Source organism: Balaenoptera borealis (genome assembly GCF_965194805.1).
Source record: "Balaenoptera borealis genome assembly, chromosome: 6".
In the NCBI taxonomy this organism is placed as follows: domain Eukaryota; kingdom Metazoa; phylum Chordata; class Mammalia; order Artiodactyla; family Balaenopteridae; genus Balaenoptera; species Balaenoptera borealis.
In genome coordinates, this window is record NC_138863.1 from 28,937,088 (window position 1) to 28,963,047 (window position 25,960).

General features: G+C 43.0%; 2 protein-coding genes across 14 annotated transcripts in view; one reads left to right on the forward strand and one right to left on the reverse strand.

Moving 5' to 3' along the window:
• Positions 1–6,708: 6,708 nt before the first annotated feature.
• On the reverse strand, positions 6,709–7,747 carry LOC309631108 (uncharacterized protein). The gene is made up of 2 exons (XM_082397181.1): positions 7,292–7,747; positions 6,709–7,042 (listed from the first exon to the last, which is right to left on the reverse strand). The coding sequence occupies exons 1-2, from the start codon at positions 7,650–7,652 to the stop codon at positions 6,741–6,743; spliced, it is 663 nt and encodes a 220-aa protein (XP_082253307.1). The 5' UTR covers positions 7,653–7,747; the 3' UTR covers positions 6,709–6,740.
• KLF7 (KLF transcription factor 7) overlaps positions 6,989–25,960 on the forward strand; it is a 108,732-nt gene continuing 89,760 nt past the window's right edge. For 10 of the 13 annotated variants that reach the window (XR_014246065.1, XR_014246066.1, XR_014246067.1 and 7 more), the window contains exon 1: positions 7,860–8,431. Coding sequence is in view for 7 of the 13 variants with exons in the window: in XM_082397172.1 (XP_082253298.1) it covers positions 8,330–8,431 (102 nt within the window). In the remaining 6 variants the exon portion in view is untranslated. Of the gene's footprint in view, positions 7,071–7,850; positions 8,432–25,960 lie in introns of those variants that run through there. The other 3 variants (XM_082397177.1, XM_082397176.1, XM_082397178.1) reach the window with 3 other exon arrangements.

The following is a 25,960-nucleotide window of genomic DNA, read 5'->3' on the forward strand; positions in this document are numbered from 1 at the left end:
ATGAAGGCTTCAGTAGTTGTGGCACGTGGGCTCAGTAGTTGTGGTGCACGGGCTTAGTTGCTCCGTGGCATGTGGGATCTTCCCAGACCAGGGCTCAAACCCGTGTCCCCTGCATTGGCAGGCAGATTCTCAACCACTGCGCCACCAGGGAAGCCCAGATTTTGGTTTTTGTTTTTGTTTTTGTTTTTTAATTTATTTTAAATTATTTATTTATTTTTGGCTGCATTGGGTCTTTGTTGCTGCGTGTGGGCTTTCTCTAGTTGCGGCGAGCAGGGGCTACTCTTCGTTGCAGTGTGTGGGCTTCTCATTGTGGTGGCTTCTCTTGTTGCAGAGCACGGGCTCTAGGCACGTGGGCTTCAGTAGTTGTGGCATGTGGGCTCTAGAGCACAGGCTCAGTAGTTGTGGCACACGGGCTTAGTTGCTCCGCGGCATGTGGGATCTTCCCGGACCAGGGCTCGAACCTGTGTCCCCTGCATTGGCAGGCGGATTCTTAACCACTGCACCACTGGGGAAGTCCCCAGATTTTGGTATTTTAATTACAGAGAATTTTGCCAGGAGCCTTAGATCTTCTTTTTTCTTTCAACCATATTTGACATCATTTGAGGTAATGCCATTTCCTCCTGCTTAGGTCAACCTAACAGAAGCCAGCACAAACAATAGTGTCCTAACAATACCGGAGAAGGAGTAATATTGTTTTTAAATATTACTGAAAATATTTTGTATGCTCTTTTTAAAGTTAGTTTTAAAAAAATTTGTGCTTATCATAACAGATACTAGATTCTCTATAGGGTGATCAGACACATGTTCCCTAAGAATTTATCATCTCAAAAGGGCAATGATGCACATGAACATGTGGAAAGGACAATAACACTTAAGAGGGGTTTAACAAGAGCATCCTCAAGATCAAGAATTGATGTTGCAGAAAAGCAAAGGATAGGTTAATGTATGGCACAGAGGAGTTGGGTTGAATCTCACATTTGGGCAAATTGGGTGGAAGGAGTGAGCCTCTCTGAGTTATACTCACTGTTGGTCTTCATCAAATGGGATTTCCCTAGCTTCCCAGCAAAGCAGAGGAGCATGTCATACATGGGGACTAGCTTGGGCATGACCAAAATGTGATGACGCTGATGATTGCTTAGAACAATTTTTGAGCATTGCAAAGCAGTAGGGGGAGATGATGAGAGCTGGGAGAGGGTTGTGAAGCATTCTGAGGTGAACACTGAGGAATTTCCTCTGCCCCCTCCCATTTGGACTGCATAAATGGAAGTTTAGGGCATTTGCCTTGCTTACTCCTGAGAAAAGCAGTAACCAGTATTAAAAACTATGACTCAGCTGACTCTTCTAACCATTCAGATAAGCATCCTTCTGGTAAAGCAAAGTCGGTGAAATTCAAATGAGCAACCAGTCAGCAAAAAAACTGCTGCTGACATTATTAATCTTCCAAACTACCCAGATCTATCATCCACATAAAAACTTATCATTGGGCACTTGTGGAATAGGTATCCCTCACTTAAAGGAATGGTCATTGTCAGCAAAGTTAGCGGTCCAGACTTTCTATCAAATCAATCTTATTCTCTCATTGATTTCCATTACCAAATCTGAGATGCATTCTGCTGTTAAATCCCATTAAATGTGTACCAAACCCTTTGGAAATGGCATGTGTAAAAGAAAAATGATAATATCCTGATAAAACATTGACAGTGATATTTATATATTAATAGTAATGCTGTGCTGTATTCACCATGTCACAATAAAAATTGTTCAGGATGAAACATAACACAATCCTACAAACTGCCTCACACACTGCAAAGGACAATAATCCCTAAAACATTAGCAACTTAATTTCTCACTAGCTTCACAACTGTCTTGGCATTTCTATCATTACATAGCCAAAGGAATTCTTCTTTTTATTATTTAAAATCTTTTCTCATCTTCTACCAGTCTCTTTTCCAAAATCCTTGTCCAGAAACCCCTGAATAGCTTGTGATGCTATTCTCAGATGGGGAAAATTAGCCAGCCAGACTCAGTCATAGTGGTTTATCCCAGTGCCTGCTGGGATTTCCCCATCATTGGAGCAACGGGGCATCTCCTGGAAGGAATATTGTTGAGGGAAGCAGTGGACCTGTGAAAGTAGGACTAGATACTTCAAATGCTTTTTCTAAGTTCTGAGATACAGCTCTACCATCTGACATTGTTTACAGTGGTAAACATGTCTGTGTTTACCATTCTATTTTCAACCTATGCACTTTGCATAATATATGTTAAATGACCAAATGTTTTGCATAATATATGCCGAATGACTGAATGTTTTGCATAATATATGTTGAATGACTGATTGAATTTAGATGATGATTTTGTTTTTCATTGGAGAATATTGACACTTCTAAGTGCTCGTAGCTCAGGCTGGAAAAGTGGCTACCGTCATTAATCTCCATAGGAATTATGCGCCATAGGTCATAATGGCATTAAATGTCCAATGTTCTAAGGTCTGGACAGGACATTCCTGACAGTGAACTTTTGCTGAATTCTTGAGTTCCTTACCTTTATCATTGCGGTGAGTCAATTTTTTATTAAGCAATAAATAGCCTGCCTTCTTGCATCAGAACAACATGCCCATCACTGTTGATGCACCCCAGGTATTCCCCTTAATCCTTTTAGCATAGCCCACTGCAATGCAAAGTCAACATTCAGGGTTGACTTTACCATCTGATTAAAAAAATAAATGTTTTGATTAAACTATAACATACCCACAGAATTCTGAAGAGTCAGTGGCAAGATTGGGATGTTTTCTGGAGATCAGCAGGCTACGTGCCAAGAGTTTTTGGTTAATTCACTGAGAAAAGGGTTTTGCTGGTGGTGGTGTTTGTTTTTTTACCCATCATGTCCAGAAACCTCAACATGGAAGAATCTCAAAATTGAACACACCCAGGGAGTCAGACCCATGCTCACTGAACTCACGAGGAGCACACGTACAACTAAAAGGACTTTGTGTGGACAGAAACAACCAGAACTGTCACAATGACCACCAGGCTCCTGTGGTTGTAACCAGCACATTCTTTCCCTGCAGGCAGAACAAGTGGGAAGCCAAAGTATGAGCTGAAAGTAAGTAGAGAATGAAAACAAGAAGAGATGTGTATTCTCAAGGAATATTTTGTCCAGGACATGAGAGGCCTGAGGAAGCTGCCATTTTTTTTTTCAATCATGAAATAACTCTCTGGTTGTATGTATGTATGTATGTATGCATGTCATTGTATGTATGGCCACATACCTTTCCTTTCAGATTCTAACTGTCTCTCAGAGAGTCTTCGGCATTCTTTGGCATCTCCATCTCCATCTCCTTGTCACTCTGATTTTCTCTGATACAAACAAAGCCTGCTCCCTAAGCTCACACTTTGTTCCACTATAGTAAGATTGTAAAGAGAAGAAAAAGTCAATGGTATATGAAATTATTATTAATGATATGGCCACTTATAAATCAATCCCCCATTCAAACATCTCTTTTAAACATCTCCCCCCCCACACACACAATGATGGTGAACATTTACAGCACAATGCATATACATTCAGTTCTATTGCAAATCTTGCAAAAGGTGTAAGGTCAGTGAAAGTGAGGTTGGTAAAACTGGCACATGAGGATCTATGGAGTTAAACACATGAAGGTAAAATCAACTGGGCTGATGACTATATCGATACTACAGAAGAGAATAGTTTGAATATCAAAGAATTAATTGAGACCCTTGGGAAAACTGAAGAAACTCTGAAACATTTTTACAAAAAATGACCCTCTTTTTTATTATTCTCTGAAAGTCAAATATGAAATAAAGCATGTTGTAAGGTGCTTCACAATGCGTAGGAGAAAATTAAGCCAACAATAATCATCTTGATTTATTATTTATTCATTCTATAATTAGCACATAGTTGTACTTATCAATTTTGTTCAATATAGGATAGAATAAATGTGTTTTAAAAATGTTGAGTTTTATTTTCAAGACAAGTCCCCAGCAAACCTTTTTTCACTAACTGCTCTGAAACTTGGTCTGTGTTTTAAGTAGATTTACTTTAAGGAGGCTTTCCCAGTGCTAATCACAATAGGATATTAAGGACTTCCTGCACTAATGACACAGAACTTTTCTAGTAGTAAGTCTGATGTCTTGTTTCTATTTGCATATTGAATTTTTACTATTTTGTTCATAAAATATCCTCATTTCTCAGTTCTTGGGGGGTAACTTGTTATTTACTCTTAGGTGTTTCCTATAGGATCACTTCCAAAGGGTGATACTTTTAAAAGTATCATCAGTATCTTCTAAGGCAACACATGTGGAGGACATAGACTTTGGAGTCAACTTGGAGCCAGACCTATGTTTGAATCTGCTTTTGCCACTTAAGAGACATATGACAATGGGCAAATTATGTGCCCACTCTGAACTTTGGTATCTTCATCTGTGAAAATGGAGCAGTAATAGCTCCCTCACAAGATTGTGGTGAAGATTAGATGTGAACACGTGTAAATGCCAGGTACAGAGAAAGCATTCAGTATGCAGTAGTTGTAGCAGTGCTCTTTATTTTTGGTTTGTTTGGTGGCCAAATTTCCCTTGTGATCTTAATTTGTTGATTATTTTGTATATTCGGATTCTTTCCATGTGCTTTGCAATGTGAACCTAGGGTCTCTAGGCTATTAAAAGTAGCTAAATGTGACTAATACTGAAAATATGCCTTTAGGAGCGCCTTGTTACATAAATCTCTCAGAATGAATTCTAATCTATAAAGCTTTGGAAAAACTCATAATGAGGTCTTTAGGATTTACATTGTAAAATTTTGGTTGAGTTCTTCTATAAGTTGGATGGCTGATATTTACATGTGAAAAACCTCAATGGAAGCCTCCCTCTCCACACCCAAGCAATTTTTATAAACAAGTCTTGACTTAAAACCAAGAAACTCAAGTCTTTCACCTTGCAGAGAGCCCCATGCAGAGCACAGTCTTGGAAGTCAGGTGGTCCTGGATTTGAACCCCTGTTTGGCTGCTTCCTGGTTGTGTGATCTTGACCAACTTAGTATTTCCAAGCCTGGGTATCTTTATCCATAAAGTTGGGGATAATAAAAATACCTACCTTGGGGCTGTCATGAGGATGAAATGAGACACAGCATATAAAATGTTTATGTGCCCATACAGCTTGGCACATTGTGCTTAAAATCTTCAAAGTTAACAGGTATGTCATATTTTGTTGAAAATGGTAATAGTGTAACACAAAAAAAACAAAAAACAAGTTCAGTTGAGTCTCAAATTATGTTCTTTGGTCTTGCTCTGCTTTTTGCCTCTTGCATTTCCTACCTTTAAGATCCTTTCCCTCCCCTGGGTGGTGGTGGGATGAATTGGGAGACTGGGATTGACATGTATACACTAACATGTATAAAATAGATAACTAATAAGAACCTGCTATATAACAGAATAAATAAAATAAAATTCAAAAATAAATAAATAAATAAGATCCTTTCCCTCCCCTATTACTCCTGAACATGTCTTCTGCCCCAGTACTTCTCAGTGGTCTCTTCCCCATCCCCACACACAATCAGGATAGCATGTTGGGTTGCAGGGGAAGACATTATTCCAAACTGGCAAGAGGTTTCTACCTTCTTCTTCTCTGAGACTGGTATATCCCCCTACAAGTCTGATTGGTTCAGATATTATTTAATTTACTCAGCTAAAGTCAGGAGGTAATGATGGCTAACATTTAGTATTCACCTATTAGCACCAGATACACTATGCTAGGTGAGTTAACAAACATTATTTTATAACATTTTGACTGTTCATAACAATCAGGCAAGGCAGATACCACTTTTCCTGTGTCTGAGAAGGGTAGCCAGAGGGTCTGAGCCAGTAATTTGCTCAAAGTCACACAGTAGTAAGTGGCAGTATCAATGGCCATAAGGATCAAGTTAATGCATTAATTGGTATGTGATGGCTCTAAATGGTTTTCTGCTTCTGGGAAAGGCCCACGCAGACTTCTCATACTGGCACTTATATGTGTGCTATCATAATATCACTTTAATCGTGTAGGACTTTTACCCTTTTCATACCATTTATCCCCTAGCACCACGAATGTGTATAATACATAATACTAAATGTACCAAGATCCTTGTACATTCCATGCACACACACTTACAGTACATTCACCAATTATACACATACACTGGATGCTGGAGATCTGACCAACAGAATTCCAGACATCAAAAAGCAAATAAACTAGACTTTTCTCAACTCAATAATTCCCATTTAATTTCCCCTGGCAAATACTGAATTTCAAACTGTGTTTGGTCTATAAAGTAGAACTTTCGAAATATTGTGATATGGAGTCCCACATAATCAGAAGGAGAGACAGTTGAGAAAGGCGATTAAGGTGGATGTGTTTCTTCCATTATGAATTGAATTTAAGTTTCTCATTTCAGAATAAGTACCAAATTCTGCAATGATTCCAAAAGTGGAAGTTCAGCTCACACTGCATTTTGGGGAAGCTTTAACCACACTAACCATTTAAGGTCAAGCAAACAAGCGGTCAACCCTCACAACGTGCGTAGTTCAGCTAAGAGATAATAGGGTCTCTATCTATACATCTCTATATGTTAGCGCCATAACGCAATCCGGGTCCTCCTCTCACCACCGCAGCTAGGCAGACGGACACCCTCTCTCCAAGCCACATGGGAAGTCTCACGTTTAAGCCCCCAAGCAAGTTGCCGGCTCCTGCCTACACCCCGCGTCTACAAGGATTCCCTTTATTGTCTTTAACACACTCTCCAGCAAAACGTCCAGTTCCAATCATCTCCAACTGCGAGTGTGACCCCCGCCCGGCCCCCGGCGCCGGGTCAGAAGGCTGGGCGGGCGGGGCGGGGCGCGGCGGCACGCACAGGGGCGCCGGCGGGGCTGGGGGCGGGGACTGCGCGCGGCGCGCGAGGCGGGGGCAGGCTGCTGTTTTCGCGCATTCCCCTTTGTTCTGCTCCATTGTGTGGCGCTTCCTTCTCTGGCGCTTCTTCTCTGCACCCTGGCAGCCTGTGGGGAATTCGTGAAGGGGCTTTTGGTGACTTTTTCTTTCTTCCCCCCTCCCCCCAACCCCCCGGTTTATTTTTGAGGAAGTGAGGAACTCCTTTGCGCTGCCCCGCCCTCGCGGTTCCCTGTCCCCGGGTCTAGAAGGGAGGCGGAGTGGGAAGCGGCTTGCCCTCCTCCCCAAGCCGGCTTCTTCGTCCTCCCGCCTCGCTCTTCCTCCGGGAGGCATCCTAACCCCGCATTCTGGACTTTCACCTCCTGACCGGCCGCGTCCACGCCAGAACGGCGATACGCGACCCTCTCCCCTCTGAGGGGCGCAGGCTCCGGCCGCCTGGGGCTCCACCTGGCGCCCAAGGGAAGGTCGGAGGCCGGCGTGCGGCCCGAGCCCAGTCGCCTCGGCGTCCCGGGAGCCGGTGCAAGTGTCGCCGCTACCCTCCCAGTCCCTCGCGCTCGCACTCCCCGGCCACCGCACGGCCTCTTCGGCCCCCTTATATAGCCCTCTAAAAATAGCTCGCCTCGCACCGCCTTGTAAGGCAGCAGGGAGATTCGCAGCGTGCCAATCCGCGCCCGCCGCCAGGGCCAAGCCCCGCCCCAGGCCCTGCTCCACGCTGCCCATTGGTCCTCAGTGACTTCATGAGCCCCCTGTTTACCATACATGGTCACACGCGGCCTAATGGACGCCCTCCTCCGAGATCCCACGGCTGCGCGGAGAGCCGGGCGGAGGGAGGGAGTTTGGGGAGGGGGAAGAGCAGGAGGAGGAGAAAAGGAGGAGGGGGGGGGTGGAGAGACTACAAACTAGCAAGGGTGGGGGTGGGGGTGGGGAGGGAAGGAAAGGGGGGGAGAGAAGCGATCGCGAGAAAAAAAAAATGCCACCTCCCAAAATAAAGAGCAAAGATTGCATTAGGAGCGAACAGCGCTGCAGAAATAGATGGCAGCTTCGTGTCAGTGAGTTTGCATCCCCCTTCCTGATCCACGAGCTGGAGTGATTAGAGCCCTGGAAGGGAATTGTTACTCCCGTGAAGTCCCCTTTTCCTGGCAGCCGTCTGCACTGTACACGCTGGATGCCTCTCTCCATCCACCCCACTCAGTCTCTCCTCTCTCACCTCCTCTCTCCCTCTCTTCTGCATTGATTTTTTTTTTTTTTTTCCTTTTTAGTTGACTGAAACAAAACAAAACAAAAGGGCCACTGGATGTCTGCCTCCTTGGGGGGTGAGCCAGACAGACTGACAAACAAACAGACCCAACTGTGTTCGGGGGAGGGTTTCTCCTCCCGTTTTGCCCGGCAGCAGCAGCATGGACGTGTTGGCTAGTTATAGTATATTCCAGGAGCTACAACTTGTCCACGACACCGGCTACTTCTCAGCTTTGCCATCCCTGGAGGAGACCTGGCAGCAGGTGAATGATTTAAATTACTTGTGTAAATCGTGTGGTGGCGGCGGAGACGCAGGGGCTGCGTTGGTGTGGGCTTGGGGTTGAATTTTGTTTGTTTGTTTAATTCCCCCCCCCCCCTTTTTGGCTGTCTGTTGTTTAAAATGTTTTCGGAAACAGTCATATGCTTACCTCTCCACCCACCCCCTAACCCCTTAGTGTGCTGAGCTGAGCGGCCGGTCCGAGCTGCCTGCGTTTCAGTCACCAACACACATCCTTGCGCACACGTTGTGCGGCTCACTGCCCCCCAGCAGAGACCTGCCTAACTTCTGGGGTTCGGAGGAGCCGGGTGGGAAGGTGGTTTGGGGCTTTACGAGCCATTACAGACAGGTACCGCGTCCCTACATGCAGGAGCTCTACCTCCTTGGTACCTTAAATCCGGTTCATCTCTTTCAACTGGTGCTAACGACCGTCAGATGGGGGGGAGGGGGTAGGAGCAAAGCGGAGTGTTTTCCTAGTAATTAGCGAGTATCAGTAAAGAATAGGAACTTGATTTTGAGATTAGAAGGTGGGCAGGAGGACGAGGAGCCCAGTGATAAAGGATACTCAAAGATATCTAGGAAGAGGATGGGAAGATGTATCTATCTCATGCTGACCGTGCATTGTAGGTTTCCCCAGTGCGGTGTCTTCAGAAGGAGAACACCCTCTGTGGGTGTCCTTGCTTCTCTTTCGTTTGGTGTGCCTCTCCACTTGCACAACCTCCGACAAAGGGTGGTGTGTGCTTCCATGCCTCTGACTTTGTTTTAGAGGACTAGTCAAGAAACTCCTAAGATGCTGAAGGGCACCGATGCCAAGTTGGCTAGGTGTCCCAGTGAGGGGGAAGCGGGGCTGGTGACAAGTTCACTGGGCTTTGTGAAGTGGAATAAAGAAAGTGCTGGTTAGTGGAAAGTGCTAGATCTGCTGCGGAAACAGTGGTTTTCTCAGTAAGGATTAGGAGCTGCTGAGGGGACATTCTGCAGGAAAGATGGTGGGTGGGGATGGAGGGACACGAACATTCTTTCAGAATTCTACAGTGTGCATCGTGGAACGTGCAAGAAGACAGTTCGGATTTGCACATTGGAAGTGTGAACGTGCACAGTCCGTCTGGGAGAAACGTGCTTGCCCTTGGGGAGGGCGGCAAGAGGCTTGGTGTGTGGCTGCTCATGTAACTTCTCTGCTCCGTGACAGCAGCTTGTTAAGGCTAATGAACAGCTGAATTTCCTCTGCCAGGATCCAAAGCGGGATTTGCCAGTTTGAGCCTGGGATGTAACAGTTGCTGTTTTAGTGAGTCAGGTTTGGCTTTTGGTATAAAGAGCCTATCCTGTGTACCATTGTTGCTAGTTGCTGTTCTCCCCTGATTTTGAGGCTGGAGTTTCTCCAGGTACTGGCCTCTGGTGTCTGTGCTTCCACACATACATTCCTGCCCAAGGATGCTGGCAGATGTGTTTGACTTTGTCTTTCTCTAAACGCACGCACAGCTCACATGTTTCCAGCAGAAGGCATTTCTCCAGTGCATCCTTCCCCCCATCCTCGATGAGACTATCTCAGGAAGGGTCTCAGTAGAGCTTTTTCCTCCTTTTATTTCACATGCTAATTAAACCAAAAGGTTGCCAGAATTTCATTTTCTGAAATAGTCTTCATTTCACACTGTCAGCCCACTGGTGTTGAATGGGTTGCCTATTAACAACTGTCTAGACAGGTTAGGGAAGAGAATCTGTTGATTTAGTCAGCCTGCCCAAGGCAGCCCTTGTTTGTGACTAACTGTTAAGCAGGGTTGGAGGGAAGAAAGTTGGCTTTATCTGTTACAACGTTCCCTCCTGATGAATCACCCAACTTTGTTTTGGTTCAAGATTTCACAGTAGTAAAGCCTGCTTTGGGGGAAGGCCTCTCCAGAGGAAACCTGCTTTTCTAGATCTGGTTAGAGCATCCTTGAGAAAGTCTAGATCTGTAAAGAAACATCATTGGTTTGATAATGAGAAGATGTATTGGATCTTTTGTTTCCTTAGAAGCCTTCTCCGCTTCCCACCCACCTCATCCTTCATCTCACCTCCTTCAGGGCATCTCTAGCTTAGTTTGTATCTGTGGGCAAAGAAATTTTCACCCCCCTATTTCTTGCCTTAATCCTCTCCTACTGCCAACTGCCCTCAGCTTAAAACCCTTTGCCAAGCTCTTTCAGAGGCATGCTCATAATCCATACTGAAACATAACTTGTGAGGACACGGTCCTAAATGAGATATCATTCCAAGGAGCTTTCTTCTGTGGACTCTGTAGTCATGGATGCTTTCTGTAAAGGTGATTGTGACTCCAAGTTCATGCTGATGACATAACCTCCAACCTCTGTCTCTTCCTTCCTCCCTCTACCTGCCCCCTCCCTCTTGCCTCTTCTGAGTATAAAGGAGGGGAGTGTGGTTATATGCAACTGTTGGTTCTAAATCAACCATCACATGGTGAAATTTTAAGGCTCCTTTGCTCAAATCAGCTCAAGAAGGTTGCTACAAAGAACCCCAGGCAGGAGGAAGTTTCCTGATGCTCGGGGGTAATCAAATTTTAGAGGTCAAATGAGGAGCAGTTATTAGATGTAGTCCTGAAAGCGAACAGTGTACCTTGAGGAGATGAGCCAAGTACAGAGATTCCAATAGTCTGATTTGGTTCGTAAGAAAGAGTGGCTTGGATGATAAACTCAAGAACAGCTGTGCATTTGAAAATTAAGGATGGACTCTTTGGAGATTTTATTTTAAACTCAAGTCTGAGGTAATTGTTCTGCTTAATAGTCAGTGAGCTTGTCATGGCCCTCCTGTCACAGGGGTCGTCATTTTGACATTGGGTTTTTGGGCAATAATGTCTTAGCCTCATACGGCTCCAACTATGAAAACCATTGTTGGTGTAATTTTAAAATCCACATGGACATCCTACATTAACAGCTCTCCATTCCTGGGCCCTGACTGCATACTTAAGCATTTGGCCCAAGTAACATCATCCTTGCCTGTCATATAACTGTAAATTACACTGTGCTTATGTGGTCTATTATTTTATGGAATTCCGCTGACGCACAACTCTTAAGGCTACCAGCCTTAAGCTCTTTGGAAACTTGCAGGAAAATTTCCAAGAGCTGTCTGAGCAAAAGTAGGAAAAAGTCAAAGGTAGGACAGAAACTAAGAGTAGCGTATAGGGTACCACTTGATGATGGATAAAGGGGGACCCATTCATGAGTTTTGTTGCCATTAGAAATCATGATTTTTCTGGACTCACTGCTGATTTGGAAAATAAAAAAGGATTTGGTACAATACTGATGGTTATTTTTCTTTGGGAAGCTACAAAGACTTTTAGAATTTGGATATATTCTTTATACCTAGACTGCTATTTCATGAGTGCAGGTCAAGTAATGATGTTCTAAGTCTTATTTGCACTTAGCTTTGCTTCATGCCATTGAGGAGCATGGTATGTTTACTTGAAAACTCTTATGGAATTATGCTTGTTGTTAATGCTGATTCATAATTGGCAGATGGGGTCAGTTTCAGGCCTCCTTTTTGCTCAGAGAAAATTTTCCACTGCTACTGGAAACAAATAAATAAATCATAGAACATTCTTCCCTCCTCCCCCATTCCCCCATTGTTTTAAACTAATGGCATACTTGGCTACTGTAAGAACTACAGTGTCCCCATAACACTGCAATTTCATCTTGGTTTCAGGCACCCTGAAACACTTTTTACAAGGGCCTTTGGTATGAAGCATCTCTAGGGGACAACTTACAAAAATGGTTGCCTGCCAAGAACAGCCTCATGGTGCAAGGGATGGGATTTGATCTGTGAGCTACATTGCTTCTCCTACGTTGGGATCTTGCCTTTGCACTGCCTTCTACAGGCCCGAGCAGCCGGGTGCTGTCTCAGCCAGAAAGACAAAGCAAACTGTAGGGTCCCTGCATCCGCAGGTTTGCCTCTGTCCCCAATTTGCAGAAAACCTTGTCATGAATTAGAATTTCTTGGCAACAGCACCACCCAGGGAAATTTGTAGACACAAAGGAGCCTTGCTAACCACACTGAAAGGATAAAATAGCTGGCTTTTTTTTTTCTTTTTTGTATGTGACTTGTGTGCTCTTTAGTTACCATAACTCTATTTTTTTTTTTTTAAATTTGAAACAGTGACTTGATAGATGAAAAAAAAAATCAGAACTGCCCCTGTTCTCCAGATTTTCTAAATAAGGATGCAGTCACTCAATAAATGTAGCTTTACAAATGAAAGCACATGTGAATGCCATCTATCACACAGTTGGCCTTTCCATGTTCTTTTTAATTTTAATTTCCATGTTCTTTTTAATAGATACATCTTTGTGTAGATTTAGGGACTCTCAAACATTATCACTCAGTCTACCTGTTTGCAGTTCGGTATTTTAAAGTGAGTGAATGTTACAACGCAGATGTTTTTACTACATCTGTCTTTAGTTGGGGGGATAAAGGAAGTGGTGACTTCTTTGTTCTCCATGAAACTCCCACCCCCACTCCCTACCCTGAGGAGGATGTGATGTTGGGGTCCAATCCATTTAAAGGGCAGAGCAGAAGATGTGACACCTCACCCTGAAATGATTTATGTATGGGGATGTCAGAGACCTTCAGCGTTCAAAATGTGCTCTTCCTCTCTCCCAGCCCATTCTAAATATAAATGCCAGTGGGGGCTATTTGCCTCTCCACTTAAATGGGAATAGTTTAGAGAAGGTCCTAATGGAGCTTTCAGTAGCCATTCTCTTATAAATCTTCAGATTCTTCTCCCTTCAGAGAATTCCTGTATTTTAACTTTTTGAGTACAAGAAGGCAATGCAGTCTTCTTTAATCACTGTGTGCTTATTTGGGAGAGAAGACAGTTTTCCTCTGGCCAGTCCGGACTGGCTCATGTTGATAGGATAGCTGGCCAGATGGGGTGGCAGACACCCACTATCTCTGCAGTTTGTCAGTAGTGTGCAACGGGTTTTAAATCACCTTTGCTGGACTCCATGATTCGTGGATGCAGAGAACGCCTCTGTGATTCCGGTTCACTCAGTCTATCAGTTAGCATGTATGTTTGGAATTGGGATTTGCTGAAAGTTTAGGACAGCTCCCCAACGTAACCTGAGCGGTGCCAGAAGGGTGAAGGGTGGAGATTTATCTCCCTACAAATAAACCCCTTTGTTTCCCCAAATTAGCTGAGTGCTTGCTTAGCATTAACAGGTGGAAATATTTTAACCCAAATTGCCAAATCTTACCTAGTACAGCGATGAGGAAGCTCTATAAGTACTAATGGTGTTAAAGTCGGTGGAACAAGATACACCATCTAATCGTTAATGTTACATGCAACATCCACAAGTGAAGAAACACTCCTCCGCCCAGTTACACTGTGTGCTCATTTTAGAGCATCCACATGAGAAGCTGTCCTAACTCAGTGTTCCCCAAATCAAATATTGCATGACTGGAACAGGCTTTTACCTAAGATTGGTCATGATCTTGTTGCTCTCCCTTCTTGTTCCTTGGCCTTCGTTTTCTGCTGCTAATTTGGAGAATCATTTCTCCTGCCTCGAATCCTTTTTGTTTTCCTCACTTGGTATTTTGCTGTGACCCTGAGAACTTGGTCCTGCTAAGTGTATTGTGTCCGTTGCACTCTCCATTAGAGCAGCTTCCAGCTGCCCCATCCACCACATGCGTGACATAGATGTGGACAGCAGGGGGTCAGCAGCAGCTTTGTGATCAGTCCAGAATCAGCCTGCTTGAGGTGGTGTGACTTCTGATTTCATAGTGATACCATTCCTGACTGAGCATTACTGGAACAGGCTTTTACCTAAGATTGGTCATGCCTCTGAGCTGGTAGAGGCAGTCAGTCACACCTTGTGGGCTTTTCTCTGTTTATATTAAAATATGGAAAATATTTCACAGTCAGTACTTCATTCCTTTGCTCTAGTTATGTGCAAAATACTGTTTGGGTGATGCGAATTTGAATTGGATATAGTTCTGCCCTCTATGAGCTTGACTGCAGTAGGGGAGAGTGAGCATGTCCAGAATTAAGTAATACAGTATTAGAACAGGATTGCCGAAAAAAAGGAGATTTTAAGTCCAGTATTTGAACACTGACCCATGCCTCTCTGTACTTACCCACCTCGTTACAACCTTGCTTATAAAACATGCTTGAGATTTACTAAGTTCTCTTAGGCTTTTTTAGCTAATGGTGTAATGGGGCTGGTGGCCCTTTTAGGGCAGATGAGTCGACAGTGTGAATGAACACACATGTCCGTAATGGCCAGGAAACAGCATCCGTGTCTGTGTCATTCGGAAATGATTATAGGTCATTAAAATAATTAATGCAATATCTATTTCTGAATATGGGTTTATTGACGTTTCCTGAGGTCATATTGAAAGTCAGGCCCCAGGCCTTGTACCAAAGCTAGACCCAGAGAATCTTAGAATTTCAAATCCTGAAAGGGTCTTGGTGTCTTTAACTCTAAAACACTATGCTAGGACCAAATGATTGTTGAAGCCAGATGAGGCATTGAACCTTCCAAGGTCACCCAGCTGTTGTTAACATGGATGGTGGTCCCAGGCCCAGTACTCTTTCAGATGCCCAAATCAGTTTGCTTGCTTTTCATCACACTGTTCTGTATATACTTTGAGTCACTTCTTATCTTTCCTCCTCTCTCTTTCCCCCTCTCCCCTTAAAGGGAAGCGAGAAAACCCCCATTTTACCTTGAACAATACTAGTGCACGGAAGTTTGGAATTGTCTGGGCCCTAAACCAAGCTATTGAATATCTTGGAGAAAGCTTATGTGTGTAATTTAATCTCTTTTCCATTTTTAATAATGTGTGGTAACCTGGAAAATGTACACTGTACTGAAAAAACAAAACAAAAGCCCCCAATTACAACTCCAGCCTTATGAAAAAAAGTACTGTCACTTAAATGATAACAAACGGAGTGAGACTAAGGAGGGTGCATTGAGATGTATGCGGTAGGGAGTTGGATGGATGATAGAACTGGGGTTTTATGTGGAAAGCGTCAAATGCGAAGTTTTGAAATGCTTTGTCTCTGACAACTTGCCAACAAAGGGACTGCGTGAAACTGTAGCAGTTATCATGTGCCAATTCAGAAAAATCTCTTTTGAAGTGTTTTAAAATTTCTTGAGAGGGTTGGATGGGCAGTGAGGTGGTAATGTTTCACAAATTTAAACAAAAAACATTGCACATTGTGATAAGCAGTTGGGAAGACAGTCAACTTCTGTGCGGTTTTTAAAAAGTCCTTATGGGGTGGGAGGGTGAAGCCAAGGCTCAATTTTCACAGTGTCCCTAGTGAGGAGAGGAAACGCAGGGCGCTCTTCACTCTGCTCAGTGACTTTTGGCCCTTCTCCACCCAATCTCTAGTGTAGTTATGATGGTGAAAATTCTCTCTTGGAACTTGGCTCACAGATTGGTTTCACCTCTAAGATCTTAGAAACTGAAGATTTCTTCCCAAATGGAGACTTCTTTATTTCTTCAAAGCTGTAATCTACAACTCCAACTCCAATATTTTCCTGAGTTTCAGGCCCACATTTTTGAACTGGCAACCTGGGGCTGACACTTAAGGCTTTTGAGGTTGTCCCATGAAGACCTCAGCTGAATATGTCCCAAAGCTTGAACTCATCAACTTCTTTCCTCCTTTTCCTGGCTTCCCTGTTTCTTTTATTGAGTTGACCTTTCTTCTGTGATCCAGGTTTGAAGGTCCAGCCATCTTTGGCTCCTCTCTTTCCCTTCACTCTGATTGGTTGAAAAATCCCATTGATTTGGTTCTTACAGTACTTCACCATGGTCTTCCACTGTCTTCTTGCTCTGCCATTGCCTCAGGGCAGCCCCATCACCTCCCCTGGACTGACTTACTACCTCCATCACCATGTTTCAAACTGTCAATGGAGCCCTCTTTTACATACGATGAGGCCAAACGTCTAAGAGTCACGATGTTCCAAGACTGGGTCTAGGTAGTAGTCACAAGTTTCCCCCTTTGTTACCATGTGTGGTAACTGCCATCCAAATCAAATGACTGTACTTTTCCTGCTTCTCTCTTCATTTATGTCATTTCCTTCAACCTTTTCCTTTTTCTTCCTCTTTGAGTCTCTTTGTCCAAATTCTACCCATTCTTTAACTTTCAGATGGTTGCCACATCTTCCAGGAAACTCCCTCCCTTTCCCTTGGCCAACAGTAATTGCTGCTGTTTCTATACTCTTTTCTTTTTTTTTTTTAATGTAGATTTGTCAGATTCTTCCGGCAGGTCTAACAATTTTTTTTTTAAAAGACTTTATTTTATTTTTTTTATTAACCCATTAACTTTAATTAATTAATTAATTAATTTATTTTATTTTTGGCTGTGTTGGGTCTTCGCTTTTTCTGTGCGAGGGCTTTCTCTAGTTGCGGCAAGCGGGGGCCACTCTTCATCGCGGTGCGCGGGCCTCTCACTGTCGCGGCCTCTCTTGTTGCGGAGCACAGGCTCCAGACGCGCAGGCTCAGTAATTGTGGCTCACGGGCCCAGTTGCTCCGCGGCATGTGGGATCTTCCCAGACCAGGGCTCGAACCCATGTCCCCTGCATTAGCAGGCAGACTCTCAACCACTGCGCCACCAGGGAAGCCCTCTATACTCTTGTGTAGAACTTTTTACTTCCTCATGATGCTTTTCAGTTTTGTCCTGTAGTATAGTTTTTCTTTTCTTTTTTTTCCCCATTGCCTTATTTTTCCAGTTAGGTTGTATGATTTAGAGCAGAGTCCATGCCTTGGTTATAATTTTGATAATAAACTTTGAATACATAACCCTTCAGGTTCTTAGAAAGCCTTGCACCTGGTAGATACTCAATAGATATTTAGGGCTTATGATGTGACTTAAGATTTGACTATGTCTGTAGTAATGGTTCACAACTGTGGCTGCACCCCAGACCAATTAAATCAGTATTCCTTTGGGTGGAACCCAGGTATCAGTGTTGTTTTGTTTTTGTTTTTTTATAAATTTTATTTATTTATTTTTGACTACATTGGGTCTTCGTTGCTGCGCATGGGCTTTCTCTAGTTGCAGTGAGCAGGGGCTACTCTTCGTTGCAGCGTGTGGGCTTCTCATTGCGGTGGCTTCTCTTGTTGCGGAGCATGGGCTCTAGGCGTGCAGGCTTCAGTAGTTGTGGCACATGGGCTCAGTAGTTGTGGCTTGCGGGCTCTAGATCGCAGGCTCAGTAACTGTGGCGCCCAGGCTTAGTTGCTCCACGGCATGTGGGATCTTCCTGGAACCCGTGTCCTCTGCATGGGCAGGTGGATTCTTAACCACTGCGCCACCAGGGAACTCCCTCAGTGTTTTTTTAAAGCTTCTGGGTGATTCCAATATGCAGCCAAGGCTTTGAGCCATTAATCTATAGAGGGTTAATATCAGAGATATCAGAGTTGCAGGTGGCTACTACTTATATGGAAATATTTCATTTCTTGTATAACTTGGAATCTAAGTGTAATAGAGGTTTACAATAAAGCAGGACAGTGGTGGATGTACTTCATCCAGCTCCCTGGTTAATAGCAACTGTCCAAGTGTTGTTTCATCTTTCTTGTTTTACTTTCCCTTACCCTAAAGTGTTTCTCATTTAGCTCACATTTCCTATGACCCACTAGAGGTTTGCTTAACCTGGTCAAATTCCATTTCTGGTACCTTTGTGGTGGTGGGCATTAAACTCCAACCATGCCGTGCTTCAAATAATTCATTCTCAGCAGGCTCTCGACCATGATTTTCCACTTACCTCAGCCTGCTCTGTGGTTTTAAAGGGATGGATGCATGCACGAACATTTGTTGGATGATGCCAGATAGGCATTAGGTAGCAGCTCTACATATTTCTTCCTGACCTCACTGTTTGCAAATAGACTCTGTTTATAAAGAATTTCAAAGGACCCATGTTTCTAGTAAGAGGAGCAAAAATAAACTGTGGAAGAATTGCCGCTGAGGACATTCAGGCAAGGAGGCTGCCTCCTCGTCCATAGAAGGCTTTAGCTCTTGTGGTAATGACTGTGGGCATGTGGCGATGTTCACAAAGAAGCCTTAGAAATGCCTCTATTTCAAACTGTGATGTTTGCAAAAATGTATGTACTGTAGCTACATCCTTTCATCTATAAACTGTCTTTGATGGGGGTATGGTTGGCAAGAGAGAACATCATGAGAGGAGCTCAGAGCTTAGGGTTGAAGGATGTCTTTTGGAAAGCTCAACCCAGCCGTGAAAATGGCAATTAGCTGTGGAGCAATTGCTCTGCAAGGAAGTGCCCGCCTGCTCCTGACCCCGCTTTCACACTCACCTTCCAGAGCCGAGGTAGCAGGAATTCAATGGAGTGGTCACAGTGCTGGCTCTTATTTTTGGAGAGGCGGCAAATTCGCTCATCACACAAAGGAGTGGAAATAGATTGCCCCATCCCTACCTTTTGAGCTCTTAGTGTTTGTTCATATGGCCACTGTAGACCCTGTTAATAGAGCACAGTTCCTGCCTAAGGGGTGAAGGGTGTCTTCTGTGAGGGGGCCTCTGTGCAGAACCGATTCTCCATGAGCTCCCTGAGATGCTGCTCAACGGCAGACCGCGTCTCTGGCTTTGCTTTCTGTGTTCCAAGATGGCTCGGCCCTCCCCTGTGCACTTGCCTCCCTATATCGAGGTTCTTGCTTTCTTTGATATGGACCAAGATATGATTTCCTCTGTGACGGAGGTGTTCATGTTGGCTTGTGAGAGTCTAACAAACATCTGTATTGAGCTTTTTTTCTTAAGGGCTCAGGGTGTTTTGCTCAGGATCTCTTGTCATTGGCACATTCTTTTTGTAACTAAGGAACAGACAGGTATTACAGAATTTCCCGTTCAGAGGTGAGAAAATTGGGGCAGAGGAAGATGAAGCAAGTTGTCTTAATGTGGCCGCAAAGCAAATGAGTTGCAAAACCAGTGGTGGAACACACTTCCCTCTTCCTTCTTTCCACTTGGCTATTCTGCCTATTATCATAATAAGCATCATAATAATATCTAATATCTGTCAAATATTTCCTAGAGATGATCTCATCTGAGCACTTTATGTGCATCATTTCATTTAATCCTCACACCAACCCTGTGAGATACATATTCTTCTTATCCCCACTTTACAGATGGAGATGTTGAGGTTCGAGTTATTAAATGACTTTGCCTAAAGTCACACAACTTGGAAGTGGTTGAGCCAGAATGCAAACCTGGGCAGTATGCTCAGGACTCCGAATTTTTACATTTATACTGACTCCTAGTTAGGCAGGAGACACCAGGGCAAGAGCCAAAGTTCATGGCCTGGGACTCAGTGGAACTGTACGGGTTTGAACAGCTTTCTGGTCTGCTTTCTGGGCCTTGGTTTTCTCATCTGAAAAAGAACTGGGTTGTGCTAGGGCTCCTAATGTCGTAGTGTTTGTAGTAGTCAAATTACACGAGGCGTTGAAATCAGGCAGAGCTGGAACCTTGAGAATGTCACCTAACGTCTCTGAGTCTCATTCTGTCATGAGTGGAATGGAGTTAATAATGCCTAGGTAAGGGCAGGCCTGTTGGCTCTCTGGCCCAGTGTCTGGTACATGGCATCCACTCAACAAATGCTCTTTCCTTCCCCGTTTTCAACCATCCTTCCTCCCGTTAAAAACAGTGCAGAGTGACACAATGCTCTTTTTCTAAATAGTATCACTGGTCTCTCTAAGATCCCAGTGATTTTGGAGTGTCTAAGAGAAGGTGAATGATGAAAGGCCAGGCCAGGGAGAATGCTGGGCATTGGACATGGTGTTCCTTTATCCATCCCACAAGAGAGCTCTCACGAAGTCACTGGTGCTTAGAAGTGGGGAAATACTAGCAATATCCATTGCCCCCCCAAAACTCAGCCTCCTTTGATATCCTTGGAATTTGCTTGACTTGCTCACACAAATGTCCAACTCGTTCCCTTTCTTTCCAGTCTTACTTCTGACTTACTTCCCTTAAGTTTTTCCAGCATGCGGTTATTTTTCTTTACGAGCCAGAATTAGGCACATATACTATAATATAGTGCTGGTTACTACACCTGCCTTCTCTGCCTTACCTGATGACTGAGCTTACAGCAGCTTATGAGAGTGAATCTGGTTTTATGAGATCTATAAATATCTCCGATAGGATTTTTATTTCATTTCCCCCCCTTCAAGTAAGACATAATGGAAGCAATCACATACACAAGGAATATTCTTTCTGTGATAAAGTGGGTGTTTTTGAATTGGCCTCTGAAAAGCAATAATTTGATGTGTTTGTTCATGTTGGGAGTTTTATGGGGGAGGGGGAAGGATCACGCATACGCTGCTATAAAACTCGAATGTTATTTCCTCATGTTGAAGGTTTAGCCCAGCACCTATGGGGAGATTTATGTCGGAGATGCCAGCCCTGTGTGCAGACTGTATTTCCTCCTCCTGAGGAGTGTGCATTTGTGTTTTCTTAGACACATAGAATCCAGGGAAGGAAAGTCCCATTGGCTGGCAGGAGGGGGCTCCCAGAAAGAAGGTTTCCAGTTCTTTGTCTCATCTGTTTCCAGCTGCCCCAAGGGAGGATGTTCTCATCCTTCTCTGCACTTCGTGGATTTCCTAGGAAGATTTCACACCACTTCACATATCTCAGTGAGATTTTTTTCCCTTGGTATTTCCCTTTTTAAAAAAAAGAGTCTTAAACTTATCCAATTTTTAAAAATGTACTATTCCCCAGTACCAAGTATGGAAAGGATTTTCCTTACCTTGCTCTTTGAGGAGTGTCTAGAAGGAACCTTGAACATGTAACTTTAAAGAATACATTAAAAAAAAAAAAAAAAAAAGCCATGCGAGTTCGATGTACCTCGTTTTTCCTGTCTGGAAAATGGAAGTCAGGAGCTCCATTTGCCATCTTACTCAGGACCATTGTGACAAAGTTAATTATGGATTTAACAATTGTTTTTGAAAAATTGAATATCTGACTCTGACTACTTAGGATTTTTTAATTTATTTTTTTGGTACAACCTCTCCTTGCATACATACATCTTCCCCCAGTTCTCAGAAGCTTTGTGTTTAGCTAGATGATAATATAATTTGGCCTCTGAAAGAATAACCCATGTGAACTTAGTACACCTGATCCAAGGGCATGCAGGATTTTTGCCTTAATGTCATTCCATTTTTTCTATTTAACTTCATCTCAGTGTGTAATATAATCCTATCATTTTGGCTCTGCTACCTACAAACACTATTCCGTGCTTATCATCAAATAATGTGACTTCTCTGGTCCTCAGTTTCCTCATGTGTATATAGTAGTGTAGAGTTAGGAATAGTCAGCGATCAGAGATACAAACAGGAAGGTCCTGGGATAAACTGGCTTCACGAGCTGTTTTATTTGGCCAGCATACATATTTCAATTTCTTTTTAATTGGAATGCTTTTAGACAGATATGCACTCTTCAATTAACCTTGTCTCCACTATTTCTACCTTGCTTATTAGTTTCTGATTTCTGGCCAGGTGAGCATGCATTTGGGTTTGTGACCCTCAGACTGGCAGCTCTCTAAGTCACCTTCCCCTCCAAAACGCTGTGATTTGGGGACAACCTTTATATATTTATCAGTCTCAAGCTGGCTTGATTACTACTCTTACCTGGAATCCATTTTCATTTCTTTTTAGATTTCTCTGCCTTGTTGAATGTCTTTGTTTGGGATTCTGTTTTATAAAGCAGATTCCAAATTGCTTCTCAATTTCTCCTAGTCATCCAGGTTCTGTTGTAGATCATCGAAATCTGGGTTGGAAAAGACCATCTGGTTTACCCCTCTCCCCGCCTGGGCTGAGCAGTGTCTGCAGAGCATGTTTATTACTTATTGGTATTTGCAACATTTTCCAATTTGGAAACTGACTCTATGTTTCCTGAGCTTGCAGCCTCTTCTTGGTGGAAATGGGAGTGAAATGGGACAATACCAAACAAAAAGTTCTTTTGGTCTAACAGCCCTCGTTAACAAATGACTGCCATTGTCACTGTTTCTTTTGTCACTCCTGAGACCCAACTGGTCAGTGGTGGGAAAAACTCCTTTTTGTGGTAGAAAAACATGTAACCATTTCTGAGGTTTCTTAGTCTTGACATAGAAGCATGTTGTACAGAACCCCATTAACTGCTTTAACTGCTTATTTTGTGTGGAAGTAGATTTTATATGACTTGTTTCACTGAGGAAGTGATGCTTTTTGTGTGAAGAACTCCAGGGCATTATAATAAAGTACTTTCCTGAGAATCAAGTAATTTGCATTTTTTCCTACGCTTGGCACTCAAATACTGCCAGCAAGGCACTTGGCCTTCATTTTCTAATGCTTTCAGGATGCTGGTCTACATTAGGGGTGTTTAAAAAAATTTATTCTTTTGTATTGGCTCCCTGATATTACTAAGGATATCATTTAGTTTGACCAGCTGGTGATTTTCAGGGTCATTCTTTTCCTGTTAAAAAAAACCCCGTCATTCCATTAAATTACTTGATGCAGGGTGTTTCTCCTTTTCTCCAATCTCCAATTACTTTTTCTTTCTTTCTTTTTTTTTTCTTTTTTAAAAACTCTGAGTGTTAAGTAAAGGTCCAGGTTCATTATCTTGTTAACATATATATTAATTAATTTTTTTAACTAATAGCTGTTTATCTTACTGCGTGAATTGGCAGCTATTAAAATATTTCTGAAAAAATATCCCTAGAAAGGAAGAAAGAAAGAAAAGAAAGATAGAAAATAAGGAAAAGAAAAGGAAAAAGGAAAGAAAGACATTATGTGGGCTTCAAATGTCCTTGCACAGTTCTTCTGTGAAAGAGAAGCAGAATGCAAACCATTTGTCTTCCTATCCAGGATGTGCCTGCCTACATTTTCCTCCTGTTTTTGCATTCATGATCTCTTTTTTTATGCTCCCTATTCATAGAGACTAGGATTTTACAAATATTAGAATTTGAGGACCATTAGACATTTCACTGCAATCTGTTTTCTTCTCCTCAATTTGTGGGTAACCTGCCTGAACTTTAGAGAACATTATTTAAGTCCAAGCCAGTAGTGGACCATCAAGAACTGTGAGCCCCCTTTCAATATTTTATTTATTTATTTTTCAAATTTTTATTGAAGTATAGTTGATTTACACTGTTGTGTTACTTTCAGGTGTACAGCAGTGATTCAGTTATACATACATACACACACACACACACACTTTTTCAGATTCTTTTCCATCATAGGCTATTTTAAGATACTGAGTATAGTTCCCTGTGCTATACAGTAGGTCCTTGTTGGTTATCTATTTTATATATAGTAGTTTGTATATGTTAATCCCAAACTCATCATTTACCCCTTTTCAGTATTTCAAATGCATTCTCATGTTAACACAATGCGTGGTATAGCATGGCTCAAGGCAGTGCTTCTCGAAGGGTGGGCTGCACTCGTGGGCTTCATGAGCACAGCCTTAAATAACAACAGAACCACCTTGGGAGGCCTTACTATTCCCTTTTTAGTTTTCTTTCAATCCTTCTGACTAACTCAAGGCGAAAGACTCAGCTTTGTGGTAGTATGTCTTTAAGGCTTGATAATCTTTTCTTCTCCTCCGCCTTCTCTGTCCTGTCCTCCCTCCCTTCCTTTGTTCCTTACTTCTTGCCTCTTTTTCTTTCCTCCCTCCCTCCCTTCCTTCCTTCCTTCCTTCCTTTCTTTCTTTCTTCCTTTCTTTCTTTCTCTTTCTCTCTCTTTCTTTCTTTCTTTCTTTCTTTCTCTCTCTCTCTTTCTTCCTCCCTCCCTCCCTCCCCCCTCCCTCCCCCCTTCCTCCCTCCCTCCCTTCCTTCCTTCCTACCTTCCTTCCTTCCTTCCTTCCTTCCTTCCTTCCTTCCTTCCTTCTGACAACAGATCCCAGACCCAGAGATTTTGACAGGCAAACATCCAGCTAAAAGTTAATAATATCATTTTGGCTTTATTGTTTTTAATTTTATGATTATCTTTTATTGATGAACATTTACAGGAAGAGTATTTTAAAATATATTCAGCCTTAATACATAGTGCCTTAGTGAGGCAATTAAAAATGTAAATAATAGGGAAATGATTACACAGATGGAATGCTGATTTGGTAAAAATGTATGAAGGTGGAATGAAATGAAGTTTGAGGAATGCTGGTGTGGTAGAAAATCAGGGGACCTGGAGTCAGAAAACTGGAATTATGCCTGACTTTGTAAGTATAAACCAGGGCAAATTGCTAAGCTGCATTTTCCCATCTGCAGTGTGGGGTTTATAATAATAGGATTCTTATAATCAAATGATATATGGCTGTGAAAGTGCTTTGTAAACTGTCATATGCTATATAATGTTATTGTTTTCTATTCTGTGACAGGGAAGGCTTTAGTTTCAAACCTTAAACTAGCACTCCTTGTTGACTTTCTTCTTCCTTATGATTTCTATTTAGTGTTCTCAGCAGGGATATAATAGCTTCTTACTTGTTCAAATGGGGCTATTACTTGTGCCTTAATTATGGCACTTTGAAAAATCTTCCTATTGGTTTTCTAGAAGTGGGGACATAATTTCTAATTTCTTTGTGTGTGTGTGCTAGCTTTTAAATAAATTTTGAAAAAGTAAACTTAGTATCTATAGTATGTCAGAACTTCTAGATTAAGATAATACATTTAGCTTAATTGATTTTTTAAGATAAATTTTTAAAAGTTAAAATATTTTACCACACTCATGAAACAATTGTGTGCATTTGTGTGTGTATGTGTGTTCGTGCCCAAGGATGAAGGAAGTTTGGATTTTGTGTAGAAAGGAGAACCCTGGGGACAGTTTGCTTCTGAAAGTGGAAGTCTGGGTGGCTAAAATGACTCATTCACAATGTCTGTCACATGTTGTTAGATGATAAGAAAATGGGGACTTGCCTGGATAGGAAGTCCTAGACTTACCGGGACCTTTCAGCTGACTTACAGGGAAACCCAGCTTCTGCTACACAAGGATTGGAGTGACAGAGCAGCGTGCATGCTGTCTGGGACATGGACTTTTATCCTGCCCAAGACAACCCTGGTAGGAGGTAACTGTAGATAAGAAGGGAGGTTGATCTCTCTGACATGAGGACCACACTATGTTGGTCAAGCTCCATGAACGCTTCAATTCAGGATGCTCAGATCTCCATGCTGCTTAAGACAGGTGCCCTATTGACAAGAATTTGGGGGCCTGGAGTGTCAGGTCCAAAGGCCCACTCTCATACTGCCTCATCTGGAGCACTGGTGGAAATGAAGGTACATCTGGATCACTGTCTATGAGGCCACTTAGGGTTTTAGCCCATCCCTGTTTTTGGGGGTTGAGTAGCTCTGTCTTTCTACGTTCCTTCAAAGCGAAGGCTTGCAGCTTTGATGGTCCTGGGGAGCAGCCCATGTGGAGGCTTGGCATGGGCCTCTCTTGCTCTGCCTGCCTGGGTCAGATGGCAGCCACGGCCCTCCCCTCACCCTAGCTAGAGTTGGAGGGGGTCCCCGAAGCTCACAGCTGCCTGTTTGCCCTGGCTGCAGATTTTCAAGGGGAAGTGGCGATGGAGAGGGA

What these genes read in the sequence shown, in the direction of transcription:
- LOC309631108 (XM_082397181.1), bottom strand. Translation starts at nt 7,652, where the DNA reads ATGGGCAGCGTGGAGCAGGGCCTGGGGCGGGGCTTGGCCCTGGCGGCG. An exon ending in TGGACGCGGCCGGTCAGGAG is followed by an intron (nt 7,043 to 7,291) that starts GTGAAAGTCCAG and finishes AATTCCCCACAG; the next exon opens with GCTGCCAGGGTGCAGAGAAG.